Source organism: Podarcis vaucheri (assembly GCF_965113315.1).
Source record: "Podarcis vaucheri genome assembly, chromosome: 13".
In the NCBI taxonomy this organism is placed as follows: domain Eukaryota; kingdom Metazoa; phylum Chordata; class Lepidosauria; order Squamata; family Lacertidae; genus Podarcis; species Podarcis vaucheri.
In genome coordinates, this window is record NC_138751.1 from 12,292,886 (window position 1) to 12,307,839 (window position 14,954).

The 14,954-nt window shown below is 41.5% G+C and overlaps 1 protein-coding gene across 1 annotated transcript; it reads right to left on the reverse strand.

The window, feature by feature from the left end:
* Positions 1 to 284: 284 nt before the first annotated feature.
* Positions 285 to 14,789, reverse strand: LOC309517428 (vomeronasal type-2 receptor 26-like; the record flags this gene model as incomplete). Its single annotated transcript, XM_082196664.1, has 8 exons — positions 285 to 585; positions 1,414 to 1,579; positions 4,930 to 5,799; positions 6,757 to 6,883; positions 8,607 to 8,834; positions 10,018 to 10,869; positions 12,349 to 12,640; positions 14,647 to 14,789. 8 exons carry the CDS (start codon positions 14,787 to 14,789, stop codon positions 285 to 287), a joined length of 2,979 nt encoding a protein of 992 aa, XP_082052790.1.
* Between the last annotated feature and the right edge of the window lie 165 nt (positions 14,790 to 14,954).

Sequence of the window (14,954 nt, forward strand, 5' to 3'; positions counted from 1 at the left end):
ATTGAAACAACTGGGAAAAAAATGTTTGACATCATGCTCCCCCTGCTTTCATCAGAAGCTTTTCTGTGACGCCAAAATATTTTTGTGTGTGACCTATTTTCCTATTTGCTGTAACTGGTGACTCTTCCCCACTCTAAAGCGAGTGCATCAGTGTCACCTGCTTTGCGTTTGTAACAAATCCTTTTCTCCCTTCACGCACATTTCTCCCTTCACTCACACCCAAAGCCTGGGAATATACAATAATAAAACATGTCCCAGTTGTGAATGCTTCAACCCTATTAGAATCATGTTACCTGTGGAATCTTGTAGCAGCTTAAGATGGAATCCATGTAGATTGACGTTTCAGAGTCAAGACCCCCAATGACAGTTATCAGGTTCTTCTCAGCACCACACTTGTAGTTGGGAACAGTCTTCTCATGGCGAGAGACAAGATTCAAAGTATTCTGATAAGTCATCCTTGCATTGAAGTAGCTGTCATAGATCTGGAACCCCAGAGTGATGTTTAGTAAAATCTTGGCATTCTCATTGACTTCCTTCACAGCAAAGACTAAGGATAGGGCATGCTGGTAGTTCTTTGGCACTGCACTGAAGCAAGAGAAAAAAGATGATGCGTATAATGGGTTTTCCTGCTTTCACTGGTGTATAGTCTGCAAACTAATCCACACTGTCCATCATCAAACCTGTATATTTATTTCATATGGGAGAGAAGGGAGTTTCAATTCCATTAAATATTTGCTCCGTGATGCACAGAATCACCATAGCAAATATATACAGAATGCAAGAAGATGATGTTCAGTACTGTATATAAAGAGTAAACTTGCTCAAAAAATTGCTAATGCACCCATGGGGATTAGTTTGTGGATTTCGCCACTTGTCATCCTTTTCTGTTCATGACGCTTATGCATGAAAATTCATCACTTTCATTGTAAATTTTGCCTAATATACTCATGATTTTATGAAATTTTGCAACAGTTTTGTATGCTGTCTGTAACAAGAAACAGTATGTATTTATAGTGCCACTTTACCCTATCATTTGCATTTCTGTACATGCTATTTAGATGGAAAACTGCATTGCAGAATTCAGAAAAGTGTGAATTTGAAGGGATAGATCTTTTATTGTTATTGTTTAGTCGTTTAGTCGTGCCCGACTCTTCCCCTATTGTTCCAGCAATTGTGAAAGAGGCAGGCTGTTTTTAATTGTGAATGAAATCAAAGTACTCCCCCATCTCTATTTACAATCAGCCCAGGGGTGTTTCTTCTCCTTATTGACTCCAACTCCACCTACTGTTGGTCTCCCTGTTTCCCATCTTACAAGTCTCATTGAGCACCTGCCACCACAAGCAAATTGCTTCTGTTATCTAGTATTTTCCCGACTTGGGACTTTTTTACCCAGAGAATGAAAAATCTTCTTACGCATATTCATCAGCAAGCATTTCATTTGGCTTCTCCTTGAAGTATAGTGGAGTGAAGGAGGGTAAGAATAGCTGTGAAGTGATACCACCGATGATGAAGTGCCCAGGCTGATAATATTGGTGTTGGACATGGATGGGGTCAGTCACACAATGCAAAGCAGGGTGTACTGAAAATAGAGGGAACATGATGGGTAGCAGCAAAAAGAGTACCTCTAATATCCTGAGATGAAAGTCTACTCTTCTTAACATTAAAGCACCTGCTTCAGTCTAAACTCATTATCATTCTCCACTGTCAACCTCCACTGGCATCTGTTGCTATGAGCAGCTCAGGCTGTTGGTATAAGTGGTAGATCAGTTCTCATTGGAACTGGGTAGTCTTTATAAACATTCTGAATTTCACTCAGGCATATGTTTGTTGACACCAAAATGCTATGTGGCTATTGCCAGAGGAAGGCTGAATCACAGTGCCTTGAGATAATTTTAGAGTTCATAGTCTCTGGTGCATTGCAATCTAGTTGGCATTATGTGTAATAGAACCATTGAGCAAATAATGTTTTACTCCTCTTGACAAAGCTCTTCTGTCCTCTGTTGTGAGACAGGCAATACAGTGGTACCTCAGGTTACATACGCTTCAGATTACAGGCTCCGCTAACCCAGAAATAGTGCTTCAGGTTAAGTACTTTGCTTCAGGATGAGAACAGAAATTGTGCTCCGGGAGCACGGTAGCAGCAGGAGGCCCATTTAGCTAAAGTGGTGCTTTAGGTTAAGAGCAGTTTCAGGTTAAGTAAGGACCTCCGGAACAAATTAAGTACTTAACCTGAGGTACCGCTGTAAATGCCTACGTTCCACAAAACTAGAGAGAAAATCTAACACCCACAGATGGACCATAATGAACATGCTTTGCTTGCAGCATGGCCTGGATGATCCATTTTGTAAGAGCTTCATTTCAAAGGGAAGGACCACTTGAGGAGATGGTTGATGCAGGAGGACCTCTCCTGCACAGTGCAGTAATTAGTTCGATGTATAACAACAACAACAACAACAACAACAACAATAACAATTTATAATAATAATAATTTATTATTTATACCCCGCCCATCTGGCTGGGTTTCCCCAGCCACTCTGGCCAGTTTCCAACCAAATATTAAAAACAATACAGCATCAGACATTAAAAAAACTTCCCTAAACAGTTGTCTTTTATAAGTAAAATAGTTGTTTATTGCCTTGACATCTGCTGGGAGGGCGTTCCAAAGGGCAGGTGCCACTACCGAGAAGGCCCTCTGTCTGGTTCCCTGTAACCTCACTTCTCGCAGCGAGGGAACTGCCAGAAGGCCCTCAGCGCTGGACCTCAGTGTCCGGGCTGGATGATGGGGGTGGAGACGCTCCTTCAGGTATACAGGACTGAGGCCATTTAGGGCTTTAAAGGTCAGCATCAATACTTCGAATTGTGCTCGGAAAGGTACTGGGTCAATTTCAAAAGGATCTTTTAATCTTATTTTAATTCTATTGTGGTTTAATTGCATTTTAATGGTTCTCTTTTCTATGTCTTTAGCTTGTTCTACTTTATTGTAGAGTCCCAAACTGGGGAAAAGGTGGGATATATTATGAAGGCTAAGAATAAGGATAAGGATAAGGATAAGTGAAATGACCTTTTACCCTGTCCCAAGCTGCAAAGTGCTTTTTAAACCTATGCCAGCAGCAGCACCTTCAGCTTACCTTATTAGCTCATTGGCAGCCAATGTAAGTCTTAATGCAGTGGCATAATCTGTTGGTAATATTCTTCTCAAACTACTGGCGTGTGAAGCTTCTGGGGCACTGTAGAAGACACCACAACCATGAAGTCCAACAGAAGGTGAGAGGTGGGGGTGCTGGATTTTGCTGTCACCAAGGGTGCCACTGAAATTTGGACAGTCTAGGAGGCTTGAAGGACATTCTGTTATGGGACACGGGTGGCACTGTGGGTAAAACCTCAGCACCTAGGACTTGCCGATCTCATGGTCGGCGGTTCAAATCCCCACAGCGGGGTGAGCTCCCGTCGTTCGGTCCCAGCTCCTGCCCACCTAGCAGTTCGAAAGCACCCTTAGGTGCAAGTAGATAAATAGGTACCGCTTTATAGCGGGAAGGTAAACGGCGTTCCGTGTGCTGCGCTGGCTCGCCAGATGCAGCTTTGTCACGCTGGCCACGTGACCCGGAGGTGTCTGCGGACAGCGCTGGCTCCCGGCCTCTAGAGTGAGATGAGCGCACAACCCTAGAGTCTGTCAAGACTGGCCCGTACGGGCAGGGGTACCTTTACTTAGGAGGCCATAGATTGTTTAATGAGCCCAAGGCCTGGAACAGCCTGTTTTTATTTGTTTATTTGTTTATTATTTTCATTTCTATACCACTTTATATTTTTAAGAAAAATCTCAAAGCGGTTTAAAGGTAAAGGTAAAGGTACCCCTGCCCGAACGGGCCAGTCTTGACAGACTGTGGGGTTTGTGCGCCCATCTCACATTTATTGGCCGGGGGCCAGCACTGTCCGGGGACACTTCCGGGTCACGTGGCCAGCGTGACATCGCTGCTCTGGCGAGCCAGAGCCGCACACGGAACGCCGTTTACCTTCCCGCTGGTAAGCGGTACCTATTTATCTACTTGCCCCCGGGGGTGCTTTCGAACTGCTAGGTGGGCAGGCGCTGGGACCGAACAGCGGGAGCGCACCCCGCCGCGGGGATTCGAACCGCCGACCTTTCGATCGGCAAGCCCTAGGCGCTGAGGCTTTAGCCCACAGCGGTTTACCGCACATTAAACATCAATAAAACAATCTGGAATCAAAACCTGGCACCAAAAAATATGTAACGGAGGAGGAGGCATATGAAGAAGGGAGGTTTGGAGGGTAACAGGCCTTTTCTGTGGTGGGTCCTTGTTTGCAGAATGATTTCCCCAGCATATATTTTGGCACCACATGAAAACATTCCTCTTTGGCTGTAAATGATTCTGTGACCTTTTAAAGCAGGATGAGTTTTGTCTTCCCCTCACTTTACTATTATAAAATTGTTTAATTTGTGTTTTATTCTGTAAACCACCCTGTGGTCTCTTGATGAAGGGGTGTATATAAATTTAATAAATAATAATAGCGAAAATCTATATATGACATGGCACAGTGTCCACATGGATCAACTGTAAATTAGTTTTAATGATGGCACTGGAACAATTGTAGAGGGAACATGTTTCTTTGAACTGGAAACCTTTTAAGCAAACATAACTGATGGACAACATCCATTTAACATTTAAACCAAGGAATCTTTATGTAGAGAAAATCATAGCATTTTGGGGGGGACCAGAGATGTATTCGTAAATATGCCACCTCTGATTTATGGTCTATATCCTATCTTCAGACTCTCATTGGACATATTCCAGCTATTTGCTCAGCAAAATTAAATGGAAATAAAGCGTATTTCAGTCAACTGGATTTACTTCCGAGTATCATGATTTCAGTTGTTTGATTTTTAGTTATTTCTCTTTTTTAGCTGCTCTTTACTGTTCAGTTCAGGTCTGAGGACAATTATATAGCATTTAGGGGAGAAAATACAACCCAGTATCCCTGCGCTGGAGGCCAAGATAGAGAAGATCTCCACAGCCACCATGTATTTTCCTTTGGTGCTCAGAAACGTTGGAACAAAAGAAAGCCACACACTGCTAAACACCAGCATGCTGAAAGTGATGAATTTGGCTTCATTAAAAGTGTCTGGCAGTCTCCGAGCAAAGAAAGCCACAACAAAGCTGACAAGAGCCAGCAATCCCATGTAACCAAGAATATAGTAGAACATGTGGGCTGATCCTTCATTGCATTCCACTACAATTTCTTCAGGAAGAGAATGCATGTCTAAATCTGGAAAGGGAGGGTCTGTACATAGCCATAGTATGCAAATACCTACTTGGATAACTGAACAGCTGAAAATAATAGAGTTTGAGAATCTTTTCCCCACCCATTTCCTTATTTTGGATCCTGGCTTGGTAGCCATGAAAGCCAAAACCACAGTGAGGGTTTTTGCCAAAACAGAAGAAACAGCCACTGAAAAGATGATACCGAAAGCAGTTTGTCGTAACTGACAAGTTAGTGTCTGAGGCTTGCCAATGAATAGCAAGGAGCAGAGGAAGCAGAGCAGGAGGGAGATGAGCAGAGTGTAGGTGAGGTTCTGGTTGTTGGCTTTGACAATGGGAGTCTTCCGCTGCTTGACAAAGATTCCAAACACCAACACTGTCGTTGAAGATAGTGACAGAGCCAAAACAGTCAAAGTGATGCCCAAAGGTTCATCATAAGACAAAAAGTTCAGATATTTCAGAAGGCACTCGTTTCTCTCTTTATTAGGATATTTATGTTCTTGGCATTCAAAACAATCATCCATATCTTTAAAAATAAAAGAAAAAGTAATAGTATTTTAATCAACTCTTCCATATTATACTGTATTACCGAAGTATAATAGAGATATATCATGGACTGATGTTATTGTTGATTATCTACCATGCTGGCAGATTACTAGCTAGTAATGTGTGGCTAGTATGAGGAAATGCTTAGCCCAGAAGTGCATTTGTTTCAAATGCAGGAAAGACCCTCGTAAAGCAGCACCATGAAAAATTAACCCCCCTAATTTCAATTAGAAGGGGTTAGAAGATACATCTCCTTCTTGCCCCTGCTTCCTGGCCATATGCTTATCCAGGTTTAGGGGAAAATGAAAAACCCTCTTATTTAGCATCCCCCCCCCCGAACTATTTGACCAGAGGATGCAAAGTGGAGCAGGTGGTCTCTTAGTTGGCACTTGATAGGAAAGAGTGGGAGCCTCAGGGTGGATTGGGTGGGCTGTGCAAATTTATATCTAATATTCCTGATGGTGATTGTTGTAGGGTGGCCTAGGGTGGGGTGTGTGTGTGTGTGTGTGTGTGTGTGTGTGTGGTTTTTCTGTCTCTCAATGAAAGTTTTATCCAGCACTCTATAGGCCTCCCAGCTTCCCTTGCTTCCTGATCTGAAAAAGCCCCATGTCATTCCCCCCCCCCTTATTGAAGCATAGGCATGTGGGAAGCCTGCAGACTGCAGTCAACTGGTTAGATTACTGGCAAAATGAAATAAAATACACTCACGAACACTCTTCGGCCATCACAAATGGAATGTGAATAAACCTTGCAGATGAGAATTTCAGCAAAGTTTCTCTCCTTTGGTCATTTTCAAATGCAATTGCTCATAATGGATCAGCAAAGTTTTTTTGTGTGTTTTTTTTAAAAAATGGAAGTATTTATTATTATTTTGTGGCATAACCCTATGAGATACAAAATGGTTCTGAACATCCTTTAGAAAATAATGTCTCCTTACCCTTTGCATTTGAAATCTTCCCCTCTGGACATGGAAGACACTCATAGCAACAAAATGGCTTGCCCTCCTTCTTTTTTCTGCTGAAACCTGGATAGCAGTAGTCATTACACAAGGCAAGGGGGATAGCCTGTTCATAAAAGAGAAGAGATAACATTTATAAAATCTCTCATAACAGTGAGGTTGCTGAATTTAACAAAGAGCGTCATGTGCCTCTGATAGGGTTTTGTATGTTTATTCAACCAGAGCTAACACGAAAGGGTGAGGGGTCAGCACTCTTAGAAGATACCACTTCCTTTTAGCCGGGTGTTTTTTGTGTTTTTTTTTTTTTTGGTGGGGTCATGCTGAATGAATTGCTGAAAAGATAGGATCTATGTTTTGAGTCATTCAGGAATCTTTTCCCTCACTCTAAATACGTTGAGGTTTCCTCATATGACCACCCTTTAAATTAACCCATTGTCCTCTTACAGAACTTGGTAGAGTTGTAATGCCAGCATGTGCACCGTTTAATACCTGGTAGGCTGGGATCACACTGGGGAAGAGAAGCCTTGGTGAGTAAAACCATTACAGAAAGAAGATACAGTGGTGCCCCGCAAGACGAATGCTTCGCAAGATGGAAAACTCGCTAGACGAAAGAGTTTTCCGTTTTGGAGGTGCTTCGCAAAACGAATCTCCTATGGGCTTGCTTCGCAAGACGAAAATGTCTTGTGAGTTCCTGTGGGGTTTTATTTCCTTTCCCCCCTTTTTCTAAGCCGCTAAGCCACTTATCTGCTTATCCGCTAAGCCGATAAGCCGCTAAAAGCTGCTAAAAGCCGCTAAAAGCGCTAATAGCGCTAATCCGCTAATCCGTCAATGGGCTTGCTTCGCAAGACGAAAAAACCGCTAGACGAAGAGACTCACAGAACGGATTATTTTCGTCTTGCGAGGCACCACTGTATAGCATTTGTGCAATTTCATATTGTCATGAACAGGTTGCTAAATTGTAACAAAAGATCATATGCTTCACAGGGAGGTTGTATTCAGGCTGCTATTGATACTAACTCGGGAAAGGAGGAATGTTTTAAGCACTGACAGAGAATGGCACATTCATTTTTCAGTGCTGTGTATGTGGGTGTGTGTTAGTGAACTGCTACAAAACAGAATGAAATAGCTTTGTGGTTGTTGTTGTTTTTTTAAAAAATGGAACAAAAATGTTAAGAATAATAAAAAGAAACATTGATCTCATACGGAATTAGGTTTGCATTCCCTAAGTAATATCTGATTTGGGACTTTCACACAGAAAATGATCCTTTGTCCTCATTCCAATTTATCTTCCCCCATAAAACCAATCCTTTTTTCTGGTGGTACTCACCAGTACACAGTATTGGCACAATCAGTGCTCAGCTGCGTAGGGAGCTGTGCCATGAGCAAAGGCCTGCTGGGGTCTGGTCGCTGCCTCACTCACACACACACACACACACACACACACACACACGGAGGAATTTGTGTGCTGGCTTGAGCACACAAATCTTGCCCCCCAAGGAGCCTGAGAATGTAAGGTACAGCATGTGATGCACTTCCCCCATTGTGCGCTGTGCACTGCTGCTGGTCGTATGCGTTCTGGTACCCTAGATGGTGGCACTCACGATGGTCAGGGTAGGAGCCACTTTTGAGTGCCAGCAACTTTTTCTAGGAAAAACAGGTGCTACCTAAAATTGATTTTACAAAAGGGGTGGGGAAGGTCAAACAATATTTAGTATTTACTCCCTTATTCATTCATACGTTTTAGTTCTATTGCAGCTTTTCACAAATGTCTTTCAAGAGTAGGATTAACTGATCAACTTTGTACCCTAGACTATCCAGTCTGACCCTACCTGGTTCAATTGGTTGTGCCATGTAATCATTGTCTCATTGATGGAGATCTGTCCGTCCAGTGGTTCTTGAGGCTCCATTCTTCCTACTTTCACTTTTAGGAAAGATTTGTTTGGGAAAGTGACCCAATTGATAATATCAAATCCAACTAACAATTCACCCTTCTCATCAAAGGACACTTTGTCACCAGCACTGTTGTTGAATGAGATGCTCCTAAGAAAAGCATGAAGCTAGAGTAAAAGATGTTTAAGTCAGATTTTTGAAGTGTGAATGTGCTTTATATGCAATGTGCTCTGTGTGGCACTGCCCTTGAGATTGGTTTGGAAGCTGTAGCTGGTGCAAAATATCCCATACACTGGGACAGAGTATGCCTATACTGTATATTACCCCACTTTTTGAAGAATTGCATGGGCTGCCAATTAGCTTCTGGGCTAAATTCAAAGTCCTGGTTTTGGCGTATAAAACCCTACACAGCTTGGGACTATGATACCTGAAATTTTTTTCTTACCCCTTATATCAGGGGTCAGCAAACTTTTTCAGCAGGGGGGCGGTCCACTGTCCCTCAGACCTTGTGGGGGCAGAACTATATTTTGAAAGAACAACAACCATGAATGAATTCATATGCCCCACAAATAACCGAGAGATGCATTTTAAATAAAAGCACAAATTCTAATGTAAAAAGACACTGATTCCTGGACCGTCCGCGGGCTGGATTTAGAAGGCAACTGGGCCGGATCCAGCTCCTGAGCATATAAGGCATGGGCTTGCCTACCCATGCCTTATAAACTCAATTGATCACTGCACTCTTCTTGGAGGGGCAGCTGCAGAAACCATCTTATCAGGAAGTACATTCCAAACAATCTAAGAAATTGGCCTTTAGTCTTCTGGTTAAAGTCTTTAGTCTTCTGGCTTTAGTCTTCGGCCCAGTATACCTGAAGGATCATTTCCACGCCCATCATCCAACCTGGACACTGAGGTTCAGCGCCGAGGGCCTTCTGGCACTTCCCTCAGTGCAAGAAGCAAAGTTACAGGGAACCAGGCAAAGGACCTTCTTGGTAGTGGCACCCACCCTGTGGAACACCTTCCCATCAGATGTCAAAGAAATTAAAATCTATGTGACGTTTAGAAGACATCTGAAGGCAGCCCTGTTTAGGGAAGTTTTTAATGACTGATGTTTTAATGTATTTTTTATCTTTTGTTGGAAGCCACCCAGAGTGGCTGGGGTATAAATAAATTAATAATAATAATAATAATAATAATAATAATAATAATAATAATAATAATAACAACAACAATTGCATATCATAAAACTAAATGTACATTGATGGTCCCATATAAACAAACAAACAAATATTGTCAATTTCATAGTCAGTTCCTAAAAATATAAATAGGCAGTAATATATGGTACATCACCTTTAAAAGACTTGTCTTTGAAATCTCCAGAAGGTCTCTATCCGCAATGGTTCTGTATCTGTTTCTAGATGCATATAAGGCATTCAATGCATGTGCAACAGTGTATACAGCATTGTAAATGCTATAACTTTGGCTGGTCATACTCATTTCGAAAAAAGGTCCAGGAAGTCTCTCCAGCATCTCCTTTCCTGTGCAGCATCCATTACCCATGTCAGTATCTGCAGTTAATGAACAGCTGAATGCTTGTTCCCAGAAGGCCCTGATAAAGCCATCTTCATCAGAGATGGAGGGATTCCGGATCTGAAGGAAATCTTTGAACCCCTTCACCTCAGTAGAATGAATGGCAAAAGACAAGGCACCGTGGAAAATCTTTACATCCAGATTGTGGAAAAATGGCTCCAATGAAAAGTCCCAATGGGCTGTCATGACCCACACCTTGCTTATGGGGATCTTAATATCCTTTTCAATTAGATTGAGCACTACTTGCAAAATCAACATCATGTGAGGATCAGCACTTGCAACACAGACATTGACGCTTGTCTCATTTAGTGAAGCTATTATATCCATATAAATGTCGTAAAAGTTAATCACACCTAAAATGTTGCTCTGTTTTGGCATCCTTTTAGCGAAGGCTGTACAGATACCATTCCGGGAAAAGATGTGGTCCATGGTCTGGATGAATTTTTCTCCTTTATCATCACCCATGGCCAGGATCCCAACCCACTTCCACTGAAAATAGAGCAGCAGCTTGACAATTCCGGTGTACTGATGCTCTTCATTTGGAACCATGCGATATAACGGAGAGCGCTGAGTTACATCACTTACACCTGGTGCATATAAACAATAGGTGACCTAAGCAAGGAAAATAATGTTTGTTTCCATTGGGGGAAATGTTCACTTAATTATAATAGTAATAGTTTCTTTCATATTTGCTGCTCAAAATTGTCCATGCTAAAACCTTAGGCACCTTGTTTGCCCATTGGTATTTTAGTTTGCCCATAGGCATCTGTTTGGCTGCTGTGAAAAGAGGATTTTGGAACTGACAGACCACTGGCCTGACCTAGCAGGCTCTTCTTATGTTCTTATGCATGTGGGATCTCTCACCACTTTTAACTTCTCACAACATCTCAGAACATCTACCCCTCAAATCTTCCTTCCTTCCTTCCTTCCTTCCTTCCTTCCTTCCTTCCTTCCTTCCTTCCTTCCTTCCTTCCTTCCTCTGTTCTCGTTGTTGTTGGAAGTTCTGATGTTAGATGATGCTAGGAGTTTGCAGGATTTTCCCGCTTATTCAATAATGTATTGAATATTTTCAAAAAGTGAAGAGTCCAAACTTATTTGCAAAATACAAGGATCATTTATAAAATGAATAGCAAATTTCAAACAGCCCCATCTTTTAATCCTTAAAGATTTAGGTGAAGGTAGATGAGAATCAACCAATCAATTTGGTATTCTTTGTTGTTACACTTGCAGGTAAGCATGGACAGGGAGGGTGATCAGTAATTAATGCCTTCCTAGTCCAGATAAGTAAATGCAAAATGTGATAACTGGGGGATATTTTCTATTTTACTCCTTGCAGACAGAGCCAATGGCAGCCCTGTATCAGGAAGTTTTTAATGTTGGACAGTTGCTGTGTTTTTATTATGTTGGATGCCACCCAGAGTGGCTGGGGCAACTCGGTCAGGTGGATGGAGTTTCAATAATAAAATTATTGTTGTTGTTGCTGCTGTTGTTATTGCTGTGAAATATCAGCGGCACACTGTCCGATGCTAAAATTTGGTGCCCTCCACCTCTTGCCCTCCGTTCTACATCCTTGTTGCAGCAACCTGTGTGGCAACAGCACTCAATGCAAGTGAACCAGCTGGACTGTCCTAAAACAATATCTGATAGGGCCAACAATGGGAGATTCTATCATACTTGAGACATGACAAGGCTGCCTATCCTGAAGGGAGAGTCTATGTCGCTGGGTCGGAGAGACGATTTTAAAAGAGAGTTCTGCCACCTTCATTTGTAAAGCCTTCTTTCCTTTAATATTAATCCGATGCCTTCCAATATAGTATATAAGAATACAGGAGTTTTATTTACTTATTTATAATTCCTCTATTAACATACTAACACAATTCAGCATTAATTTAGTATTGTGCATCAGTGTATGCATTTTCTTTTTGGTGCTTCTTTCCTACCCTATGCTTGGTCTGTCTTTCTTAGGCCATCTAGCTCAGAATTAACTATACTGACTGGCAATGTTTCTCAAGGATTTTAGACAGAGTTCTCTCCTAGGCCTACATGGAGATGCCGGGAATTAAATCTGGGACTTTTCCTATGTCATCCTACCTGTGGAATCTTGTAGAGGCCTAAGACAGTAGCTATGTGGAAGGAGGTTTCGGAGTCAAGGCCTCCAATGACAGCAATTAGATTTTTCTGCATATCACAGTTGTAGTTGAGAACAATCCTCTTCTGATTAAAGAGAAGATTCAAAGTGTTCTGGTAAGTTATCTGGGCATCAAAGTGACTGTCATAGATATGGAACCCCAAAGTGATGTTCGGTAAGATCATGCAGTTCTCATTGATCTCTTTTACAGCATACGCCAAGGACAAGGCATGCTGATATTTTTTCACCATCACACTATAGTAGAGAAGAAGAAAAAAACTAGACTCATAATGCATTAACTGGCATTTTGTCTCGATATCACCTTTCTATACTTGACTGCTTTTGTAGGAGCAGCTTTCAGCATTGCCTTCTGTACCTACATCATCTCAACATCAGCAAAGCCCTGCTGGGTCGATCTGATCCAGTATCTTTTTTTCTACAGTGTCTAAGTAGATATCCATGGGAACCCAGAAAACATGTGAGCAATAGCCCTTACCCACTGCCTCTTTCCCAGCAGATTATTATTCAGCTGTGTGCTGGCTCTAAACCTGGGTGTAACACCTAGTAATCATTGCTGCTATTTTTCTAGAAAAAGAGGTGCTGGGACTCGCTATAAATACCTCCATTGTTCTCTTATAATGGCAGTGACATCCAGCTAAGAGGTGACAGAACTGAGTTCCTGTGAATTCCAGCTGAAAAGAAATCCCAGGTCATCATAGACTAGTAGGTTTCAATAGCCTTTTGAGAACATTTTTGTTGGTGGCCATCTCTACATATTGTGATAGTTAGTTCCATAGTTTATGTTTGGGTAAGTGGTGGTTGTATATTGTCTGCCCAGAATATCTAACCATTCTGCTTGGATGAGCCTCATTTCTAAAATTATGAGACAGGGAGGAAAAGAAATGTCTCCTCATTTGATCCAAACCATGAATAATTTTAGAAACCTCTGTAATGCCCTTGCCTTCCTCAACATTTTCTTTCTAAAGTAAAAGGTTTCAAAAGTTACAACCTTTTACTTATAATGGAATTGCTTCAGTCCTATGATTGAGGTTGCTCTTTTCTGTGTGTTTTTTTATAACTCTACAATATCCTTTTCATGATTTGGCTCCCAGAACTGCAGGCCATCCCAAATGAACAAAGGTAGAGTGTACAAAGGCATTATGGTATTTCTGAATCCATAATATTTAATAAAGCCTTTTCAAAACTGTCACACAGAGGGCCGACATTTTAATTGAATCATGACATTGTCAGTCACTGTCATATCAGATCTCATCTCTCTGTGTGTGTTCATAGATAGATAATTTGCTCCAGAGTGACAGTGAGCTACATTTGTCATTTTAATGCCAATTCAATTTTGGGGAAATATCCTTTCTCAACTCCTCACAATCCCTTTTTATTTTTTACCACCCATCTCATTGCTTAACCTCAAAATATGTCATTTGTGAAGAAGTTAAAAAGCATTGTTCCCAATACAGATCTTTGGAAGATCACCACTCTGGTGTCCATTTCTTCTTCCTACTCTCTGTTTTCAGTTTGTCAACCAGTTAATGTCTTATTATCCCATGACTAATTAATTTGTCCAGAAGCCTTTGGTGAAGGCAATACTTTTTTGAAATTTCCAGAATATTGCATGGACACCTTTCTAAATGCTTTCCTTATAAATACTCACTCTCTCTCTCTCTCTCTCTCTCTCTCTCTCTCTCTCTCTCTCTTATAATATAACCACTGAAGATTCACATAACGGCCTGCTTTTTAATAGCTAAGCTAATAATCATCATTTGATCTCTTAGTCTCACTACAACTAATGCAATACTAAACAAGAAGTTCTTCACAGTTCTCGCCAGTCAGTCTAACCATTATAGTCATTGGAACTTATTTGCTGTTTTGATCCTGTCTGACAGCAATGATAATTGGGGTGTATGCACTGGGCCAGAGAGGGGAAAGCTAAATACATAGTCATAGGGTTGGGTTTAAATTCTAGAAGTATGTGGTGTGAGATAAATTATAGAATCAAGTCTAACAAGGAAACTACATGGGCATCCCCACCACAAAAAAATGAACACCATTCCCTCCAGTATAGAAACCCAAGTGGTTATTTTTTTTTTAAAAAAACAAATCATTGCTAATAGGACCTTTTTATATAATTTATCGAAGGAGAATGAGGCAGCCAATCACTATTAGTCACTATAGCTGCATTATACATACAGGTTCACAAAACAGTCAAATGTGTGCAATGGAAAACAAGACAATGGCTTCCTTACACAGGTTCAACATCATACTTTGGTTTTGGCTGTGTTTCGAAGTCTGCACCCTCTGAAAATGAGAAGATCTGGGAAGTGATCCCACCAATGATAAAGCTCCCTGGCTGATAATACTGGTATCTCACCCGGAGGGGATCATTCATGGTACACAAAGCTGGATAGATATTGCAATCAGTCTGAGGCAACAGCAGCAACACCAGGAGTTGTAAGGACAAGAAATACCCTGTCATCCAGAAGGAAAAATGGTCTTCCTTTGACAAAGAACTCCCGGTTCCTTTCTTGATCATTCTCATCTGTCACCAACCTGG